General features: G+C 36.7%; 1 protein-coding gene across 2 annotated transcripts in view; it reads left to right on the top strand.

The window, feature by feature from the left end:
* The window catches only part of SREK1IP1 (SREK1 interacting protein 1), a 48,205-nt gene that overhangs the window by 11,619 nt on the left and 12,999 nt on the right, over positions 1-23,587 (top strand). Inside the window, exons 2-3 of one of the 2 annotated variants that reach the window (XM_004422869.3) lie at positions 5,327-5,374; positions 16,181-16,324. In XM_004422869.3, the coding sequence (XP_004422926.1) occupies positions 5,327-5,374; positions 16,181-16,324 (192 nt within the window). The remainder of the gene's footprint in view (positions 1-5,326; positions 5,375-16,180; positions 16,325-23,587) is intronic. The other variant, XM_087443328.1, reaches the window with a different exon arrangement.

Genomic DNA, 23,587 nt, shown 5'->3' with positions numbered 1-23,587 from the left:
CACCCAATTGTTTCAAGCTTTGGAAGGTGGGGCTAGCCCCTACGTGTCTGTTTGAGTAGCACAAGTCTTGTGCAGCTGACAAGCCCCGCCGCCCTCAGGTCCACACACACAGTCAACACAGTCCTGCCCGTTGTGCACCCTGACCTCCTGAATTGGACCCAGTCTCTCCAAGGCAGGATCCCCACACACTCCTCCACCGCCCCACACTCTCCACCTGCTCCTCGCGCATGCCCTGCCCCACAGAGGTGGACCCACTCACCAGGCTGTGGAGAATCCAGGCAGCTCACTTAGCAGGCCCACAAGTTGCCTAAGGGCTTGTCATTGGGGTCAGTCCTTAGGGTGGGCTGCCTGCCCTGGCTGAGCTGGATTAAATCGGTGCTCTAGGGTGTGGGGCAGACCCTGGGCTAGCAGTCCCCAGGGAGAACTCCAGTGGCATCTGCCAGCATCTGTGTCAGCACGTCCACACTGGGCCACAACAATGGCTGCCGCCAATGTCCCAGTCCCTGGAAAGGTCTCACCTCTCACTGAGAGGCACTCAGAGCCTATCAGGTGAGTCTCTTTTCACCAAAGCACTGTGCATCTTTCTTTCTGGTGATTTTAGGTTGCTTTCTGAAGTGGGTGAGTTTGTTCCTGGGCCCTTTAGGAGCCAGCTTTAATTTCTTTGTGAACCAGCTTTTCTGGGGATATTCCCCAATGTTTTAGTAGTAAGCAAAGTCAGATATTATACCACGCCTCTCGGTTGTGCTGGGTCCAAAAACTGCCTATAGCGGGGGCGCTCCCCAGCTCAGGTCCCCACTCCTCCACAGAAGGCTGCGTACCGTTGGGCTGGTCCCGGGCAGCCATGAAGCTCTGCAGCTTGTGAAGGTGGCACTTTTTCTCTCCACAAGGGAGTTTCTGCCTCTTCCCCCTCAATTAGGATTGTCATTTGTTGCAGGAGTTCCTCTTATCCAGTTTTCAGTTCTCTCTCAGGGGTAATTTTTCCACGAGTAGTTGTAAATTGGCTGTGTCCGTGGGAGGAGGTGAGTTCAGAGTCCACCTATGCTGCCATCTTCACTTCTCTCCTCTGAAGTTTTTCTTAAGTTTATAATCTCAAAACAACAAATACTTGTTGAGGACCTTCTAGCGGCTCTACAGCATGCTCAGCACTGAGTTGTGTGCAGAATTACCTGGCATAGTCTGGAATCCAGAGGAACTGACATTCTCTACTCCTTTAAGTTACTGGGAGGTAAAGGACCAGCCTGATTACCTGTGCCCTTCCCTACCACTCAAGTGGTTCAACAGAATTCTAGATTCAGAATAAGCCCTTGTTAATATTTAAGAGACACAGAAAATAAAGATCTCTAAAGTTTATTCCTAAAACCATCAGTTAATAAAATTTTATTTAAAATCTACAATGTAGCTTCTCTGAAAAATTTATGCCTTTTGTCAAAGAATGCTTGCATGACAGCCACTCTTCTTAGTGTTGGGGTTTGGTTTGTTTGAGGGAGGTTTTTTAGTTTGGTTTTTGAGAAGCCAACCCATTCACATTTCAAAGTATAAAGGTACCAAAAGGTGTCCAGTGATGTGTCTCTTGCCCTGTCTCCCCCTGGACTCAGTTCTTCTTTCTTCAGGTAACCATGTATATCCTTATAAAGATATTTCCTTTATGTCTCTATCAATAAATAAAATCTATATATAATCTGTATTATACAGATAAAATCTCCTTTCTTTTATACAAATGGCAACATACCATAAGCGCTGTTCTATACCTTGCTTTTTTCTCCTTATAATATATCTTAGAGGTTATCACATATCCTTAAGTAAAGACCATCTTCATTCTGTCATACCATTATTTATGTCTAAACTATTTCTGCTCTTTTACTATTGCAAACAATGCTGCAGTGAATAACTTTTGTACATAAGTTAGTATGCATTTGTGCAAGTAAATTGAGAGGATTAATTCCCAGAAGTGGAAGTGCTGGGTCAAAGGAGTATGTACGTTTATAGTTCTGATAGTTTGTCAGCTTGCTTTCCATAGAGATGGTTCTAATTTACACTCCTACTAGCAATGGATGGAGTATATTCCCCACACCTTCAGCCTTTTTGGTCTTTGCTTTTCTGGTAAGTGAAAATGGAATCCCAGTATAGGTTTTAGTGTACATTTCACTTATTATGAATAAGGCTGAGCATCTCTCCATATGTTTCAAAGTTGTTTTTATTTTCTGTTCAACTCCTTTGCCCACTTTTAATTTTTTTTTTTTTTTACTATTGGTTGTTGGTCTTTTTCTTAACGATTTGCTGCAGTAGGGATAATTGCCCTTTGTTGGTTCTATGATTTGCAAATATTTTTTCCCAAGTTTTCATGTGTCTTTTGAGTTTGCTTTGGGTGGTCTTTGCCATTCAGATTTTTTTATGTAGTCAAATATGTAAGTTTTTATTTAATGGCTTTTGGATTGTAGGTCATGTTTATAAAGGAACATTTGAGGGAGGCAGCCCCTGTTATTACTGTGAACAGCCTTAGCAAACTTGAAAGAGGAGTGGAATAAAGAACAGCATGGGAACCTAAGATGGGGAAGTGGATAACTTCTTGTCGGAGTAAGGGCCTCACGATATGGCCTTGCTATTCAGTTTGACTTGAACTTCTAGTACTATTGTATCAGCAGATTTCTTGTTCCAGACAACAGAAACTGACTAGTTAATTTAGGCAGAAAAGGAAAGATATCAGGGAGTTCACAGAGTGTAAGCAAAGGCCAGATAATAAGGCTCAGAAAATAGGGGAGACCAAAGGAGCCCGTGGCCAAGATCCTGCATAGGCCTGGACCTGGTTAGGGCTGTTGCCGCCAGTGGCCTCACTGCCGCTAGAAACTGAATCCTGACAGCAGAGTGAATTAACTGCCCCCACTTCATTGTGTCATTTTTCTCAGATTTATTATGTCAGTTAGGTCATATTCAAAGTCCCAAGTAGAAGCATTCAGTTGGCCAGACAGTCATGAAAATTATAGACAAATGAAGCTTGAAATCTTAATTTAACCAAAAGCTGGTGAGGAAATAGCTGATATGGAGTTACTTTATTTAGAGTTCTTGTTATATTTCCCTTTCATGTAAAAGTTACAACTTTGTTAAAGAAGATGACCTCTGAAAAAGTTGCATATTTTGTTCTTTCTAAAAATATGAGATACTTGAATGATGAGTTTTATCAGTCTTTAGTCATAAATGAGTTAATTTCTAATACATGCTGAGATGAGATCATTTCGGATCTGTCTGTCACATCATTTTTAGCTTGTTGTAGGAATGGTAATAGTGCATTTAGCACAGTTTTGTTGGGTATTATTCAGCATCTACAGTTTCTATGGAAACAGACTTAACATTGACCTGGATACTCTGAGCATTTTTTTCAACACGCAGTTATTTCATAATGAAAGAGCCTCATATTTTATTATTATTCCAATTTTATTTCACAGTTCTGCTACAATGCAGCATATGTGTTCCTACACTATGTAATAAAAAACACAAGATTTATGAGAAAAAATGAGATTGGGGCACAACACTCAAAGCTTCATCAGTGATACATAAAAAACAATAGAAACCTAATAAAAACAGGACAGTTTTGCACATGTTACGTAGTTAAAAGATACATAAATACTACAATAAATATGTCACTATATCTTTTAAAAGACCTGAAGTTTGCTGTGGGAGTGGAGTTCAGAAGAATTGCAGCTTGTGAGTTGTTCTGAAGTAATGGTGGGAAGATGATGATAAGAAATCAGATGAAAAGTTATAACACCAAATGTGGATGGTGGCTCACAACATACATGGTGAACTGAGGTCGCTAGAAATGTTTTGAGGTGTGTCCGTGTGTGTGTTTTGTATATTCCTACGAGACTCAGAGCAACTGGATGCAGTTTTCTGCATTCTCCTAGTGTTTTTCATGGACAAAAGTCACATTCTGCTCAAATTGTTCCCACTTATATCAGTTGCATTGGAACAAATTTATACAAGTATTATAGCAGAAATGACTGGATTTTTCCTAGAATAACTCAATAATGTATGTTTTAAAGCATAATTGGGATTAGGTAAAAAAATGACTAATGTTTTGACTTCATAAGATTAAAGAAATGGCTTGAGATGATCTTAGTTTTTAAATTAACACTGTTGTATATTTGCACTATGTATAAATTGGGATGGTATCTCCATTTGAAGGCTTTAGGAGTCAGATGCCTTTCATTAAAGAAATAGAGTAATACTGTATTGGCCCTCCGATTGGTTGATGGGAACCCTTATTGAAGGTTAAAATCAGTTTCAACTGTATATATGTACAATGGAATATTATTCAGCCATGAAAAGGAACAACATTCTGATATGTGCTACAATATGGATGAACCTTGAAAACATTACTCCAAGTAAAATAAGCCAGACACAAAAGGACAAATATTGTATGATTCCACTTTTATGAGATACCTAGATAGGTAAAATCATAGAGACAAAAAGTAGAATAGAGATTACCAGGGGCTAGAGGGAAGGGGGAATGGGTAGTTATTTTTTAATGGGTACAATTACTGTTTGGGATGATGAAGTTTTGGAAATAAATAGTAGTGATGGTTGTACAACATTGTGAAGGTACTTAATGTCCCTGAATTGTACACTTAAAGCTGGTTAAGATAGTAAATTTTATGGTATACATATTTTATCACAGTAAAAAATCAGTTTTAATTTATTTCATCTGATATTTATATCTTCAATATTACCTGGATGTACCAATAATTATACAGTGATACTGTAATATTTCTAAACATTGATCAGACTGACTAGGTGACTGGTTTGTTTTCTCTTGTCAAAATTTGACTACTAAATCGAGATGTTTCTTATAATACCTAGCAATTAAAGAGTTTTTCTGGAATTTCACCAATTCCTTTAAGAAAGTCAGAATTTTTGTTTCTTCTAAGGGAAAGCAGAAAAACATTTGTTAATCTGAATGTTCACATATGTATTTAATAAATTAACTATTTTACATTTGAGTAGCAGGCCAAAGTACCCTGGAATTTCTTCCTCACTGTTATAGACCCTGGAATGTTTAAGCTCTTGACTGTAATATTGAATTTCTGGTGAACTAGATAAAACTATGTTCTTGAAGTATTTGTCAAAGGAACTAATTTGAGCAAACTGGCTTTCCCAATGATTTCTAGTAATCATAATAATTGAGTAGTGTTACTAAGCTGGGTCAGAGATGAATTTTTTTTAAGAAAAAAATGCTACAACAAGTGGTTTTCTTAGCTTTATCATGTGATGAAATTTTTTGTGTTTTTACTTGTTTCTATGTCTCCTAAAGTGTTATTCAATTGTATTTCAGGTTGCAACAAGGACAGTGTCCGAGCAGGCTGTAAAAAATGTGGCTACCGTAAGTCCATTAAAAAATACCGTTTGTACAGTGAATCATTGCCTCTTTGGGTAATATGACTTAGCATCCTGATTTCAAGGCCCTGGGCATAGTCCTTTAGCCCTGTTATTTAGCTCAGATTTGCAGATGATTCAGAAATTCCTCTGTCAGCACTAAATATTCACTTTTCTTCCTTGCTATAAACTCAGTGACAGGTGGCTGTATATCTGATGACTAGCAAAGATGTCCTGAAGTACAAGTGGAGTAGAAGATTTAGGAGTCTGGAGAAAGTATATTCCAAAAAAAAAGTACATATGTGCTTATTCTTTTACTCCTTATTCTTCTAAATACTAGGTGGAGAGGGAAAAGCAATGAAAACTATTTATGAAGGGTTTTCCTATTTATTGAATTTATTCTTTATAAGAGTGAAATTGGTCCCAGAATTTCTGTTCACTGGCAAAAATTTGATTTAAACAATCATTAATCATCATTATGATTAATGGAATGGAATGAAAAAGTAAACTTTAGCATGTGCAATTATATACTCTAAATTTGTAATTATGCACTGTAAACAAATATCATTTCTATAGTTAAATGTAACAATTCCTAAAGCTTTGATAACAGCTATAACAGGAGCATTTGCTGTTTTCTAAATTGTTTGGAGACCATGCAAATGAGCCTGGATTATCGTTAATATTCCAATCCATAGAAGAGGGTTTTTTTGTTGATTTTTTTTTTTTTTTTTTTGCTGAGGAAGATTGGCCCTGAGCTAACATCTGTGCCCATCTTCCTCTGTTTTGTATGTGGGGTGCCACCAGAGCATGGCTTGATGAGCAGTGAATAGGTCAGCACCCGGGATCCAAACCTGCGAACCCTGGGCTGCTGAAGCGGAGTGCATGAACTTAACCACTCCACCACTGGGCTGGCCCTAGAAGAGTTATTTTTTAACAAAATAAAAGTGATTTTTTAAAAAAAGATTTTTGTGCAAGAACGTGATAAGAGAGCACTCGGGCATAAATCTCCATTAGAGGGCCTCAGAATAAAAGCATGCTGGAAGAACCACATCACACGCCTCCAAGCAAAGGCTGGAACCTGGCTCAAGGCAGCTTGCTCAATTAGCAGAAGTGGGGGTGTTAGTGTACATATCCTTCATGTAAATGAAAACTCCTGAAGAATGTACTTGCGTGCATGAAATGACTGCGTTGAAATCTTTTCTGTTTTTTAAATTTGTTTGTATTTATTTTCCCTTTGTTTATGTTCTTTCAATCCTTGCTAATTTCCACGTTTCATTTTTTTATTCAAGACTTAAGAACCTACTATATATATAAATGCTGTATTTACTTCAAAATCTAGAATGGATTTTCCAGTCTGTCTACTAATACCAGTTTATCTACTTGGAATTCATTTAACTTAAGACTTATAGGAAAGCAATTAAATTCACTTTTTGGAAATAGAATATTTGTTGATCTAGTGTCCTCATTGCTATTTTATTTTAGACAATAATGGGAGTGTCTGTCATAATCAGAATTTTTTTAGAGAAGCCAAGTAAGCAAATAGTTTTGACAGTTTTTCCAAGTTTAGTTCCTTCTGCTTTATTATTCAGATCTTTGATTTTAAGTAATTAAGTTATTAAACAATTTCTAATTTGTCTCCCGTGGAAAAATTTAGTAATATTTCCCTTCTGGGTTAAATTTACATCTTACAGTTATTAGAAATGAAAGTCTTCTTGATTTACACGTCTTTCTGATAAAAGTATATTTTAAAAATTATCTGTTATTTGGATGCCAGAATCTTTGTATTGCTTGTAGAGGTAAGAGGAAGGTCAACAAAACCCTTTGAAATGTTTTTAATGCCTAAAAATGTGGATATTCATCAGTCAGTTACAAAAGAGTATTGTTTTTCTATCGTAAAAATAATGGTTTAGATTGTACAATTTAAAAAATTGTAATACTTAGTTGAAAAATATTTTAGTCAGTATGTTTCACTAGTGGTTATATTGTGTTTAAAAAGTTTCAAGTTAAGGATAAATGTCTTACTAAATACCATGGGTCTCGCTTTTTTGTGGCAGAATTTCCTCAGCAAAACTAGAAGAATGGCTATTTCTTTAATGAGTTTTTTAAAAAATTTTTTTGAAGTTGGCAACTTCTGAATATTTATAAGCTACAAGGAAACTAAGCCTTTGACCATGGAATAAATGTCTCAAGTAATTATGATAGTAGTCAGCAAAAATGCTTAAGACAAGTTTAGTCCAGTAGACTCAGTAGTTGAGCATTTGATCGCAGCAGCAGGAGATAAAAACATACCTAAATACCTTTACCGTTTTATTTAACTTAAAATGCTAATCTGTTGATATACAGTCATGACGTTTTCTTTGCTGGTGGGTCTGCTAATTGGTATTACAGTAGTCTTTTGAGTGCAAATTACATCTGAAATGCATTTTCTGCTTTTGTAGTTTGTTTCTTCAAAGATGGGCAAGTAGTTAAGATACTTGTAAAGAAATCTGAGTGCAAGATCCTTCTATCATTAGTTCTCAACTCAGGGTGATACCGCCTCCCTGGAAATCTGTGGAGTTTTTTTTGAGTTGTCCCTAACTGGGTGGGGGAGAGCAGTATGACATTTAGTATATAGTGTCCAGGAATTATAAACATCTGCAGTGTATAGGACAACACTGGACAATGAAGAATTGTCTGGCCAAAATGCCCCCTTTGAGAAACTGGTACCTTTTATCATTGTTTTAGAGTTTTTCCCCCTATCTTTTACAGTCTTCTTGCCAATGCCCAATTTGAAAACTGCTTTTTTTTTTTTGCTGAGGAAGATTTGCCCTGAGCTCACATCTGTGCCAATCTTCCTCTATTTTGTATGTGGGTCGCCACCACAATGTGGCCGCCAGCAAGTGGTGTAGGTCCACACTTGGGAACCAGACCCTGGCTGCCGAAGTGGAGCATGCCAAACCTAACCACTAGGCCACGGGGCCAGCCCCCTGAAAACTGCTTTTTTAAAGCACTTCATCTAAATCAAGTCTTTCCAAAAGTACAGCTTTGTTTCATGGAAACAACCACTCTTTTCTTTTCCACATTCATATTTTTTGGCCTACATGATATTATATAAACAAATTTTGAAACAATCAATAAGAGACTCTTGGTGGAGTAAAAGATCAACAGATGGAGTAAAATATATAGGCATGAGCTGAAGGAAAAGTGACCAAGAAGGTACAATGCCTGGAGAAGGAGTGGGCAGCATCACATAAGCCAAAGGAGTAAAGATTTCCAAAATTGAGGGAAAATTGTCAGGTGCAACAGAAAAGATTTGTGAGAAATGAATTGAAAAATGTTTACTGGATTTGCCAGGTAAGATGCTTTGCTGACCTTAGCAAGATCAGTTTAAGTAGAGTTGTACGTCATGAAACAGACTGTAGATTCAGGCGCGAATGGTGAGGGATAAAAAAGTGGAGAGAGTCTATGTAGTCTCTGTTTTCAAGAAATTTACATGAGAAAAATAGGGAGCCATCTTAGTCCATATGGGCTGCTACAACAAAATACCACAGGCTGAATAGCTGATAAACAACAGAGATTTATTGCTCACAGTTCTGGAGGCTGGAAGTCTGAGATCAGGGTGCCAGCATCATCAGGTAAGGACCTTCTCTCTGGGTCACAGACTTGTCATTTTATCCTCACATGGCAGAAAGGGCTAGGGATCTCTCAGGAGTCTCTTTTATAAGATACTAATCCTATTCTTGAGGGTACCACCTCTAAATGACCTAATCACCTCCCAAAGGCCCCACCTAATAATACACTCACCTTTGGGGGTTAGAATTTCAACATATGAATTTTGGGGAGACACAAACATTTAGACCATAGCAGGAACATATTTAATAATTCCTAGAAGAGAATATGGGATAAGTGGAGGGTTTTATATTTAAGATATAAGATGTTTATATAGACTGAAGGGATATTAGAGGAGATGTTGCAGATATTGGAGACAGGAGAAGATTAAGCAAGTTCCTCTAAGAGATATGAGAAGGATGCTTCTTAGGTTTGGAGGAAACTAGGTGAAAATAAGTATGGATGTTTTCAGGTGTGGAGACAAAGTAGAAGGAGATGCTGCCTGGTAATCTTAATTTTCTTTGTAAATTAGGAGACAGGATTATCTGTATGGGGAGGAGGCATTGAATGGGACATGGGAGTGGTTGAAGAAAGATTTAAGTCAGGTGTAAGTTTGGAAAAGTCATTGAGGGGAAATAGGAGAGGAAGTTGACCAAGGACAGATGAAAAATGAAATAATTAGTCTGTGTTGGTGCTCATGTCCATGAATATGTGATTGTGCTCAAGCATTGCTTGGCTGCCCAGGGCTAGGCACAACCCAAAGAAAGGGTAGCTGTGAGCCAAATTAGTTGTTTTACAGTGAGGTATAGTAGCAAAACAAGAATATGAAAGAGTCAAAGAGGCTTATAAAAGAGTGTTCAGACAGTCAGGAATGAGAGAATTGATAGACTAGGAGAAGGTGAAGGGATTGAGTGACTGAAGGTCTCAATGAGAGTCAAAACCAGATCTGTGTATGTGTGTAAGGGAATGAGAAAGCTAGAAGGATAAAAGGTTATAGTCAGAGAGTAATGTTGGGGTTTAAATGTCAGAGATGGAACAGTTCGAGGTGATGACAGGAGCATAGTGTGGCCGTGGCATCTAGAATGTCAAGGAACTGAGAAAAGCCATCCAACACCCTAGGCTGTCCATCCAGGCTTATGGAAGGGCTTAGGGTAAAGAGCTGAAGCATGAGCAGCTTCCAAAGACGTCGGTGGATTACATGGTGCTATTACACAGCAACAGAGGGCTGACTGGGAGAGTGAGGATTGCTGCTTGGAAACAGTATTGAGAAGCCTGGAGGATACTCATAACACTGAGGTGAGCTGCAGAGAAGTGTCCTCAGGGAAGAGCCGAATATTCCTTCAAACAAGCAGTAGAGGGAGCGTTCTGCCAACAGGTAATGCAGTTTGTCCACTGGAGATTGTGTGTTTCAGAAACTATCATAAAAAGATTGGGAGAGAAGGAGGTGAAGATTGATTAGGTCAGGGGAACAGAAACAGAGCAATAGGAGGATGAGACTTCAGGAAGACATATGAATACAGAGGCCTACATTTTTGGGTAGGAACCAAAATAATACAGATGTGAAACTTGAATTAACTGGGTTTAAGAATTCAGAAGTTTATAGCTTTTATTTTCTGAAAACTGAGGACCTTAGGTAGAGCTGAAGCCTGGTTAACAGTTGTTAGCGTAGTCTCTATGCTCTGTAGGACAAGAAATAAGCCAAGGTTATTATCTGTAGGCCAAGGTCATGTGGACACCCTAATTATAAAACAAGAATTCTTTTTATGCATTGATGGATTTTCATCTACATGGTCTAAATGAAACTGTAGCTTTTGTTGTTACTTGGCACTTAGAGTTGCCCACATAGCCACTCCTTGAATGAGGACAAGGGAGAATATACCTTTGCTTTCATTGGTTCAATAAGTCGTCATAACCTGGTACCATGTATTGAATCTACTTGATGCTGGGGTCTGTACTAAGCACTTTAAAGATATGATTCATTGCATTTCATTCTTAAAACAACCCTGTGAAGCAGGTTTCATGGTCTCCATATTTTTGAAGATTCAAAACCATTGGCTCCAGCACCAGCTTACCTAGGTACAAACCTCAACTGGCACTTACTAGCTATGTGACATTAGGCAAGTTGCTTGACCGCTCTGTGCTTTAGTTTCCTGTCTGTAAAATGAGATAATTATAGTACTTAGTTCTATAGAGTTGTTGTAAAGATTAAATTAGTTAATGCAAGTGTTTAGATCAATGATTTGCCATAGTAATTCCTCAGCAATTGTTGTTATTGATTATTGTTATTATTACAAATCAGAAAATAGGCTCAGGAGGATTACTCTGTTGTTAAGTGGGAAAACTGGAAATTGAAATCTGATACACTGTGCCCTGGTCTGGTTTTTTTTTTCCATTTTTTAAAATTGTGATAAAATATATATAACATAAAATTTGCCATTTTAACCATTTTTAAAGTATACAATTCAGTGGTCTTAATTATATTCACAATGTTGTACAGCCATCACCACTATCTATTCCAAAACTTTTTCGTCACCCCAAACAGAAACTCTGTAACCATCAAACACTAACTTTCCATTCCTCCCTTCTCCCAGGCCCGCGTAACTTCTAGTCTACTTTCTGTCTCTGTGAATTTGACCATTGTAGATATTTCATGCAAGTGGAATCATATAGTATTTGTCCTTTTGTATCTGGCTTATATCCCATAGCCTAATGTCTTCAAAGTTCATCCATGTTGTAGCGTATACCATAACTTCATTCCTTTTTATGGCTGAATAAATTTCATCGTATGGTTGTACCACATTTTGTTTATCCATTCATCTGTTGATAGGCAGTTGGGTTGTTTCCACCTTTTGAGTACTATGAATAATGCAGCAGTGAACGTTGATGTACAAGGTTCTGTTTAAGTCTCTGTTTTCAATTCATTTGGGTATATACCTGGGAATGGAATGCTGGGTCATCTATGTTCAGCTTTTTGAGGAGCTGCCAAACTGTTTTCCACAGCAGCTGCATCATTTTATATTCCCATCAGAAATGTATAAGTGTTCCAGTTTCTCCACATCTTCACCAACACTTATTTCCTTTTTTTTTTTTAAATTATAGCCATCCTAGAAGAAATGAAGTGATGTCTCATTGTGGTTTTGATTTACATTTCCCTAATGACTAATGATGTTGAGCATCTTTTCATAGTCTTATTGGCCATTTGTATATCTTCTTTGGAGAAATGTCTATTCAGGTCCTTTGCCCATTTTCTAATCGAGTTGTCCTTTTGTTCTTGAGTTGTAGGAGTTGTATATATACTGGATATTAACCCCTATCAGATATATGATTTGCAAATATTTTCTCCCACTCCGTAGATTGTCTTTTAACTTTCATAATAATTTCTTTGCACAAAAGTTAAATTTTGATGAAGTCTATTTTATCAATTTTTTCTTTTGTTGCTTGTGCTATTGGTGTTTTATATCTAAGAATCCACTGTCAAATCCAAGGTCATAAAGATTTACCGCTATGCTTTCTTCTAAGAGTTTTATTGTTTTAACTCTCATATTTTTATGGTCATTGATCCATTTTGATTCAGTTTTTGCATATGATTTGAGGTGAGGGGTCCAATTTCATTCTTTTACACATGGAAATTCAGTTGTCCCAACACCATCTGTTGAAGAGACTATCCTTTACCCACTGAATGGACTTGACACTCTTGTCAAAAAGCAATTGGCCATATATATATATGTGTGTGGGTTTATTTCTGGACTCTCAGTTCTGTTCCATTCGTCTGTATGTCTGTTCTTATGACAGTACCACCCTGTTTTGATTACTATAGCTTTGTGGTAAGTTTTGAAATCAGGAAGTATGAGTCTTCTACTTTTGTGCTTTTTCAGGATTGTTTTGGCTGCTTGGGGCCCCTTGCGTTTCCATATGAATTGGAGGATTGGCTTCTCCATTTCTGAAAAAGCCATGTTGCTTTTTATAATCACCTACTAAATGTGATAACTTCAAATGTCTTTACATATCTGTGGTCAAAAATTTAAGTTTCTGATCACCTAAGAATTTTTTGCTAATTGTCTACTTAGTCTATTTAGAAAAGAAGTCACAAAAACTGTAATTTGGAATAGAATTATTTCCTGAGTTTGTTCACTTCTTCTCCAATAGAAAAAAAAAAATAGGAAATTTTTTGTGGCTTCATGAGTAACTTGTCTTCTTATCAGTTTAGGATCAGTTTCATTGAAGTAATGCTAAAATGGATGTGAGACAGAGCCTGCTGCCAGCGTGGTTATTATTTAAGTATTTGATTTATTTTAAATATTCATTGCTATATGTGTTTGGATGCAAAGCTAGCTTAAGTAAAGGAAATATTGTATCATCAGGAGTTCTAATCAAAATGGCAGGCTGAACCAACACAGAAAGTCCTCCCTTCTGCTCCAAACCCAAGAGATGCTGGAGAAAAATAGAGTAACAACAATAACAAAAATAACCCAGCTCAAAAGAATGAAAAGGAAATCCCCAGGTGCTAAAAATGAAAAGGAGCTCAAAGCCAGAGCACGGAATGATGACTGAAAACAATGAGGTCCGCAGGCCCACTGGGTAGACTTCCATGGGCTGTGGCGTGAGGCCTTAGACCCCCGGGATGGCAGCATGGCTGGAGTAGAGGCTCTTGTATAAAGCCAGACTGCTCCAAAAGCTGTGAGGCAGAGATTAGAAAACGCCCATTCACTGTCTAGGGAGAGCGGCAAGAAAGTCTACTGTTTGTTTGAGTTCCTATAAAATAATAATTAAAAGAAAAGGAATAATCTAGAATTGGCAACCCAAGCTTATACCATGTGTAAGTACGAGGAGTGAGTTTACACTGCCTCCAGTGAGGCAGAAACTATTTTTCCAAGCTAAGAAATTAACATTAAAAATTGGTCTGGTCTCGAATTATACAAAGAAACGTAAGTCCAGCTACATGTCATTATTAATAAAACTACATAGAAAACTAAAAACTACATAGAAATTAAAATAAAAGGATGGGGTAAAAGAGCAGATAAATATTAGGTTGAATTTTGTTGATATTCAGCTGTTTTACTCACAAAAATGGCAACTTGATATGATTGAACTGATAATAATCAAAAGAGCACTAGTAGAGCAATTTTAATATCAGATTTTTGAGGCAAGAGCAGAACTAGCAATAAAGAGAGATTCAAGAACAGTCAACCAAGAAGATAAAGTAATGATCTTGACTGTGCTTATCAATATAATCTCAAAATATATATAACAAAAACTGTGTTACAGGGCGAAATTGACAAATCTATAATGATAGAGGTATTTAAAAATTGCACTATGGTAAGTTATTAGACAAAAAATAAGATGGAGAAGATTTGAACAACAAAATAGACGTAGAATCCTATTCAGCAAATAGTGATATATATTCTTTTAAAATACATACCAAATTTTTTCCTAAATTTACTATAATAGGCCACAAAAGAAATCTCAGCAAATACCAAAGAACTGATATCGTACAGACCCCATTCTCTTATGACAGTGTAATAAATTTACAAATCAACAAAAGCATAGACTGAAGACTCCATATGTTTGGAAGCAAAAAAGAACACTTCTGAATGATTCATTTGGAAGGAAATCACAACAGAGGAAATTTGTTTCCAGCAGTGTAGCAGACTGGACCCTCCGTAAACAACTAAGAAACTTGTATAAAATGTGCAGTACATATTTTAGCTACATTAGTGTGCCAGGAAGAAAATAAAGAATTAAAGAATACTCAGAGGCCAACAACCACAGGAAACTCTTAAGAGATAAGTCTTGAGGGTATTTGCTGAACCCAGGGTTCTTGTACTTCTATTTTTGTGGGTTACAGGGTGCAGGGATAAAAGCAAGACCCAGGGCCCTGTCCAAGATAGGGCCTCTAACAGGAGACACTCCTGTAAATCTAGAACATCCAAAGGACTTCACCCTTGGAGTAAGAGAGAACTAGAAATAAACTCTAGCACAGAGTGGTGGTGAATCATTAGTGGGTTGTGAAATCAATTATGCGGTCACTGTCAGCATTTTTTTTTTTTTGAATATCAAATGTAGTAATGCTTCATGTAATTTTTGTTTCAATTTTTGAGTGTTAGTGTGTATATGTATATGAATGTGCGGATGAGTACACTTGATTACATTGTTATTTTTTGCATTTCGTCAGTCATGGTCAAAAAAATTTGAAAGCTGCTGCCTTAGAGAAAGCATGGCATGTGTGCACAAAGAGATATGTACAGCTACTCATTTCAGCATTGTTTATAATAGCAAAATAGTGGAAGCAACCTAAGATTCTATCAGTAGTAGAAAGGATAAATAAATGTTATTGTTATACAATGGAACATTATTCATCAGATAAAAAGAGTTAATTACATTATTAGAGATAAATCACAAAACATAATATTGAGTGGCAGAAACAAGTTGCAGAATGATAGGTAAGTATAATTGTTATGTTATAAATAATAATAATATAATCTGCTATTTGGGAAAGAGATACCCACTTCAGTATACCAACTTCTGAAGACAGAAAGAATGGAATGGGATTGGAGCAGTGTTCCAAAGGATGGTACAAGCTCTCCAACTTGGTGTGCGCACATGTGTGCAAGTGTTTCCCTTAAAAAAAATTGTAAGTGAATATGACAAAAGGTTAACATGGGTGATAGACACTTAGGTATTGGTTATATTATTTCTTGTACTCTTCTGGTGTTTGTGATATTTGATTTTTTTTTTTTAATTGTATCATGCCATATGTAGACAACTGTTGTGGTTTTCTTATAGGGAGAATCTTTAGGGAGTGGATGATGTCGGAATTAAATTTTTAGGTGTTCTTTAGAAGAGCACATTCATTTATGTTATTATGTAGTAGTCAAGCTGAGAAGGAAAAGGTATGGGAAAGGTGTTAACTATAAAATCTTAAGTATGAGGATATTTTATTTAGTACATAAAAAGGGAATATACAGTAATTCAGTACCTTGAAATCCATAAGAAGTAGCCAAAAATGAATCTTATTGAATTAGAAGCCCTGAGGAAGAAAGGAAAAAGTTCTGTCTCTGAGTGTTGCATTCAGGGAAAGCAAACTACCACCCACTGAATAAAAGTTAAAACTTAACATTATATTATTAAAATTGTAAGTTGTTGCTTACCGTGAGGCAACAAAACAAAAAAATATATAATGTATCATTTTGTCATTTACATTTTTTTGTTTGTTTGTTCTACTTAGCTGGTCACCTGACTTTTGAATGCCGCAATTTTCTCCGAGTAGACCCGAAAAGGGACATAGTTTTGGATGTCAGCAGCACAAGCAGTGAAGAGAGTGATGAAGAGAATGAAGAACTGAACAAATTGCAGGCATTACAAGAAAAAAGTAAGCAATACTTTTTTTCCTTTCATCCTTTAAAAATATTTCTAAATGTTCTGCTGTATTATGTCATGTTTATCGATTGTTCTATTATATTTATCATTAAGATCTCTTTTGTATTTTCTGTAAGAGGTAATACGTAGGTAAGGAAATAGGCTTTGAATGTTGTAAGTAATTTTCCCAAAATCAAACAGCTGATCAGTGATAGAACCAGGACCAGGAGGCAAGTCTATTTCTGATTCCACAAGCCAGTTTTTGTTGTTGCTGTTGCTGTTTTTCCATCACTCTAGGGTTGTCACATGGTACAAAGGGTCTGATTTAAGACTTTGTTTCTAGCCCTGTTTGGCCATTTTTTAGCATATGACTTGCAGCAAGTCACTTAACCACTCTTAACTTCAATTTCCTCGTGGGATAACACAAAGGATCGGATTGTCAAATCACACTAATTCAAATCAGAGATCTTAGCCAGTCTCAAGCTTTAATAATAATTTCAAGTATATAAATGATCATGAGGCATAGGCAAAGCAGCAAGAGTTCTGGGACAGCCAGTACAGCTCCCCAGGTATTTTCTTTCTACTTCAGAACCTACTCTGGCCAAGATTAGCGTGAGAGGTTTCTACATTAGTTACATAAAAGAAAGTCATTTTAGTCATGAAACATCTCAATTTTATGTCTGGATAGTTACATTTTCCAGGGAACCTTGCCCCATAAATCCATAGATTCCAGGATTATTTACCATAAACAATCTTAGACAAACCAAGTATATCCTGCTATAAGTAGTCTATAAATAAGGATTCTCTCACCAACAGCTTGATCATGGACTTCTCACTTTCAGAATTGTGAGAAAATAGATTTCTGTTATTTAAGCCACCCTTCCCTTCACTGCCCACCCCCCCCCCCAAAAAAATAGGGATTCTTCAGCTAGCAAATACCATTAATTTGTTTCCAGGAGGTCTGTGATTAGCATGTTTACAAAGAGATTTGACCAAGTTACCTTCTTTCTTTCCTGGGGGCATCCTTGTCTCCCCTCAAAGAGAAAATAGATGACAGACCTACTGTTTAACCATTTTTTTCCCATCTTGTACATAAAATGGCCTATCCTTGCAGTGGGGTTTTTAGGGATAAAATGTGATGCTGTATGTGAAAATACTTTGTAAACTACAAAATGCCACATGGTAGATGTCACACAGAAGCAAAATGCAACTTATTTTAATGTGAGTTTAGCCATGGAGTGAGAGAGATACAAAGAAGATTAAACTTATTTTAGGTCATCAGAGAACAATAACCCTTAAAAATTTTTTAGGTTTTCCATATTATATCCAATGAAGGTAAATATGGAAGTCAATTGCCAGGGTACTAGAATAAACTGAGAAGGCAAAAGAGGGAGGGAGTCCCAAAGAGGTCAAGTAAGAGTTACATTACATATGAGTATATACAGCTTCAGGGTAAAGATAACTGCTTGAATATACACCCTTATTTTTGCTCCCTACTAAAACACCACTGAAATGTAGTAGAATTTTTTTTTAAGACATAAATCCACAAGGAGAAAGAAAATGGGATAGGAAGCAATAGTAATAAAATCTTGCTAAAAGGCAGATGGGTTAGTGATAACGGACTGCACTTGAGAAAGCTCAATCCTTTAACAGTGTGGAAGGCTGAGAATTAGCTTGACATACACTTTAAAACTCTCTAGAGACTTGCTAATGAGTATTCTTAGGTACCTCTGTAAGTGAGGATGCATGTAAGGCTAAAAACAAAGACATTGATTAAAAATCTGAAGTAATTAGATGCTTGATTTCCTTCCCCTACTCTGTGAAGCCAGATGGCTTCCTTCCATCACCTCAGCAGACTACTGTAGGTCTATTTTCTAGACAGGGTAAGACAAAGGGTCTTTAAACTGAGACATACCAAACACAGATGAAAACAGTAAGTTAAAGGTTAGATAGAGAATGATGAGAACCTTCCAGCCATCTTCACCTATTTGACTCCCAGGTATATATCACTTAGGCAGAAGATTTGAAGATTCATCTCTGGGAAATCTTACCAGTCTAAGATGAAAGAAATAAAGATACCGATATCAGGGATTCTTCAAGGACATGGCCTACCCAGATTACCATAAAGTCCAGATTTCTAAGCTTTACTTGCTCAAAGATTCCAGTCAACTTTTTAGAGAATTAAAGAGCACTAAATTTCTGAGGAAAGACTTTTACATGAAATATAGATGCCAAAACCAACAAACAAAAAAATCAGCTTGAAAGATACAGAGTATGTGCAGGGAGAAGAAAACTTAATAGAAATCATCAATATCCAGTTTCATAGAAAGGTGAGGTACAGCTTCCATGAAACATGAAGAAGATACTATAAAAAGAAAAAAAAACAGTGAAAGAACTTTTGGAAGTTAAAAAAAGAAGCAGACATGAAAGACTTGATAGAGATGGAAGGTAAAGTTGAAGAAATCTAAAAAGAAGAGGAAAAAAGATAAAAGACAAATGAAGGATCACTCTAGGAAATACTTCATTCAAATGAGTCCCAGAAAGAGAAAACAAAAAATTTCCAAGAACTGAAGGACATTAGTTTCCAGATGAAATGGTTCAACAAGTATCAAGTACAGTGTTAAAAACAGACCCACACGAAGGCACACCATTATGAAACTTCCTATCATAGGAAACAAGGAGAATATGATCCAAACTTCCAGAGTCAAGGATAAAATAGGTCATAGGTAAAGGATCAGGAGTCAGAATAGCTTTGTAGTTCTCTAAAGCAATACTGGAAGCTAGTAGATGTGGATAATGCTTTCAAATTTTTGAAGGAAAATTATATCCAGATTAGAATGATACACCCAATCAAATTTTATGAACCAACTGTGAAAGTAGAATAAAGGCATTTTCAGACATTCAAAGTCTCGAAAAAATTTACCTCTCACATACCCTTTCTTAGAGCACTTTTATTCCAGATTTTTCTACCAAAGTAAGTGAACAGACCAAAAAAAGGAAGACATGGAATATAGGACATAGAAGAGATAAGAATGGAATCCCTGGGATGGAATCCCTACATAAAGGAGGATCCTGGGAAGGCAGCTGTACCAGGCACAGAGAGCAGCCAAACCATGTAGGACCAGAACAGAAGATTCTAGGAGAGAAAGCCTAAGATCGTCAATTCCACGAAGACAATTTCTACCCCATCCATCTACATTGCCCTATTTTTTTGATAAATGCATTTGGCTTTAGGATTAGGAAGGATCTTAGAGAACACATATTTTAAACACCTACTTTTATAGAAAAAGAAAATGAGGACGAGTGACTTCCCAAAGTTGCCAACTGGTCACGGTACAGCCAGCACCATGATCCAGGCTTCCTGTCTGTACTGTTTTCATTACAATGTGCTGCTCCTCCTACCTTAGGGATCATCCAGTTTATTGGTTCTTGACATTTTTTTTCCTTACCACATCCACCTTGAAGGATAAAGTACACTCCCATCATGAACAGTGGTTTATTCTAGAGGTGATTTTCAACCAGAAGACCTGGGACAAATCCACCCTGAGAGGAAGGGGAGGGAGTTAACATATCATAATCTCCAGCATTGGAAGTAGTTGGTAAAGCTCCCTTATTAGAATCAGCTTTCCCCTAACCTCATATTGAGAATGTCTGACTCAATCTAGCTTTTTTTTTTTTTCTTTAAAAGATATGCTTGCCCATGGTCACTTAAAGGCTCAGAACTTGTTTTCAAGTCTCATGCGTCCCACCCAGGATAGTACTCATTCCAATATATCATGCAGACTCCAGTAAGAAATTGTTATAAAAGGGATTCATATTTATTTCATGGTTACCTAATGGAAGCCCAGAGACCCCTTCCCAAATAAACAGTAGACTGGTTCCTCAGTACGTGGAGGAAGGGAGTGTAGAGGTTGTGGTTCTTAGTTCCATTGCTAACTTTCTGATACTGCTCAGAATCTCTGAAGGGGTGAGGGTAAAACACTGACCTGTTGAGTGTGAGTTCTCATCCTATATACATCCTTTAGATAGTCCTGGAGGCTCCTTGAATCCTTCCTTGGTTCTTAGAGGTAGCAAGCTCTTGAATATGATGTTGTTTTTTTTTAAATGACAGAATAAAAATAGTGAGCCAGGAGAAGGCAACGCATTTTTAGTGTATTTATGTAATGAGCTGTTCTCTTGTTGTGAAATAAAGACATGAAAGGGAAGAGGGAGAAATATCACCACAAAATCAAGTCAAACTTATTTTTGTATAAGTTCTGTTTTCTATTTTGCCTCTTTTATGTTTGCTTCTATTATATTGCATATTTTTCAATACATTTACTATCTTGGTATCTTTCATCTAAAGATTTAAAAGAAAAGATTTAATATCTTTTTTATTTTTTTGGAATTTGGAATTTTATTCCTGTTTTTTTGTGTTTTTTTGTTTTTGCTGAGGAAGATTCATCCTGAGCTAACATTGGTTGCCAATCTTCCTCTTTTTGTATGTGAGCCACCGCCACACCATGGCCACTGACAGACGAGTGGTGTCGGTCTCCGGTCAGCAACAGAACGTGGGCCACTGAAGTGGAGAGTGCCAAACTTAACCACTAGGCCACCAGGACTGGCCCCTAATATCTTTCATTTAAGACAAACAAAAGAAGTCTAAATGACAAATATATCAATTTTTGATGCAAATTGGAAAATGTGAGAGTAGGACTTGACATGGATAGGAGCAAGCATTATTGTCTTATTATATTATAAGAACCTGGGACCTGTGCAGCCTTAGAAAGTTATATCACCAGTGCTATGAACAGGGAAAGACTGAGCAATAAATGCATAGCAAGGATCATAAGTTCTTATTGACTCAAACTCTGTGTGTGTGTGTGTGTGTGTGTGTGTGTGTGTGTGTGTGTGTACTTGCTTATGTCTAGTGGCATGACAGTGCTTCAGGAAGCTTGGTAAGGTTTTATACTGTGTTTTGAATTCCCTGAAGAAACTTACCTTTGGAATTGTTAGTGGTAGAAGCAAATATCTGAAGACCTGTTTATGGTACAGTATACATGAAGTCAAGGTAGAAGGATTTTACTGTTTACATAGGACCTGAGAAATTCAAGAGTATGGAATTTTTTTCTCCTATTTTAGCTACTATTATTTAATATTAGTCTACAATTTGCCTGTAATTAGGAGGTAGTCCTCTCTTCATACCTCATCCCTTAATTTTTTACAATATTCTTTTTGTTCAGTCCAGGAAAGAAATGTTGTATTTTGACAAATTTAGGGGGGAGGGGGTTGGCTTAGTTTAGGCTTTTGGTTTTGTTTTGTTTGTTTACGAGAGTTTTATGTTAAATTCATACTTGATTTTATTTAAAGATAGTTGACACTGAAAACTACCTAGGAGAAAATGCCAAAACCAGATGTTTGCCTATTATTGCCATATCGTTTCTCCCCTTCCTTTTAGTAACTGCTGGAATCAGATTCAAATGAATGACTCACAAATGGTGGTTTCAAGCTTCATAAAGATAGGGCTTAAATGAATTCATAGGATAATTGGAGTAAAGCCTATATTTTGCTCAAAATGTACTTTTTATAAGACAGCTACAAAAGATATTGCAAGTGGTTGATTAGAAGACGCAGAAGGAGTGGGAAATTTAGATTAATGGGTCTAGGTTTGTAACTGGCTAATCAGGTGTTTAAAAGCGCTGGAGTAGCTACAAACCTGGTGACAGATATGCAAAGATCTAGTGGTGGAGCCTGCTGGTACTGCAGGATGAGTCTACCATACTATCCCAAAGCTGTCTCTAAGCAGCAGATCATAACCTCTGACTCCTGTATGTTACACAAGAGACCACCACTCTTGCTCATCATTACAAAATTTAAGTGCTAAAGTAAATGAGGACCCTCTTGTGTTCTATTTTGTACTCCAAAGGTTGGTTGTATCATTTTCCAAGAAATTATTATTTCGCAAAAACTCAAATTCTTTTCCCTGCTATGCCTGTGTACATTTCAGCATCCTGTCTCAGAAGGAACCTCAATAAATAGAGGTGGAATGCTTTTAAGAGTGGTAGTATAGAAACACTGAACTATCTAAAATAAACTTTTGTCTTCAGTGCTTGAAATTCTCATACCCTAGATATGTACTGCTTATCCTTGTCAGTACTGCTAGTTCCTAAGGGTAGATGGCCAGGAAAAAAGATGTATTGAATTCTAGGATTATTTTGTTTTTGCTAGAACTAATTTCTCAATATAATCTAGTCAGTGGACTCCTTATCCATCATTCCTAAATGGAAGAGGAAATTATTTTCATAGCTACTGTTCTATGTGCTGAGTTTCTCTAACTTTTTTGGTGGACATGTTTACAATAGTCCTTCTGAACTTATTGTAGCTACAAAAGAAAAAGACAGCTACTCAAGAAAAAGCTGAAATGACTATTTGAATGTCAGACCAAGTAGACTTCAAAACAAAGAATATTACTAGGGATAAAGAGGGCTTTTTCATAATGATAAAAGTGTCAATTAGTCAAGAGGACATAAAAATACTAAGTGTTTATGCACCTAATAACAAAATTTAAAATATGTGAAGCAAATCTTGGCAGAACTATCAGGGAAAATCCTTGTGGATAAGCAAATCCACAGTTATAGTCAGAGATTTCAACACACCTCTCTCATAATTGATGGAAGAAGTAGACATTAAATCAGACAGGACATAAAAAACTTCAATAACACTGTCACACAACTTGGCCTATTTAACATTACAGAACACCTCACCCAGCAACAGCAGAATACACTTTCTTTTTCAAGTGCTTCTACCAAGATAAACCTTATTCTGTGCTAGAAAACAAGTCTCAGTAAATTTTAAAGAATTCAAGTTATGCAAAATATGTTCTCTAGCCACAAGGAAATTAAATTAGAAATCAATAACAGCTTCCTGGAAAATTCCCAAATATTTGTAACCAAACACTTCTAAATAACCCATCAGGTCAAAGAAAAAAAAGCAAAGGGAAATTAGGAAGTATTTTGAACTGAATGAAAATAAAAACACAACATAACATTTATGGGATGCCCCTAAAGCAGTACTTACAGGCAAATTTACAGCACTAAATGCCTGTTTTAGAAAAGAAGAAATGTCTCAAATTTATGACTTCTTCTACCTTAACACACTAGAAAAAGAAGAGCAAATGAAACCCAAAGTAAGAGGAAGAAAGAAAATAATAAAGATCAGAGATGAAATCAATGAAATGGAAAATAGAGAAAATCAGTGAAACCAAAACCTGGTTCTTTGAGAATATCTATAAAATTGA

The sequence above is a fragment of the Ceratotherium simum genome, chromosome 18, assembly GCF_057802395.1.
Source record: "Ceratotherium simum simum isolate JZ-2026a chromosome 18, ASM5780239v1, whole genome shotgun sequence".
NCBI lineage: Eukaryota > Metazoa > Chordata > Mammalia > Perissodactyla > Rhinocerotidae > Ceratotherium > Ceratotherium simum.
This window is presented reverse-complemented; position numbering and strand designations above follow the sequence as displayed.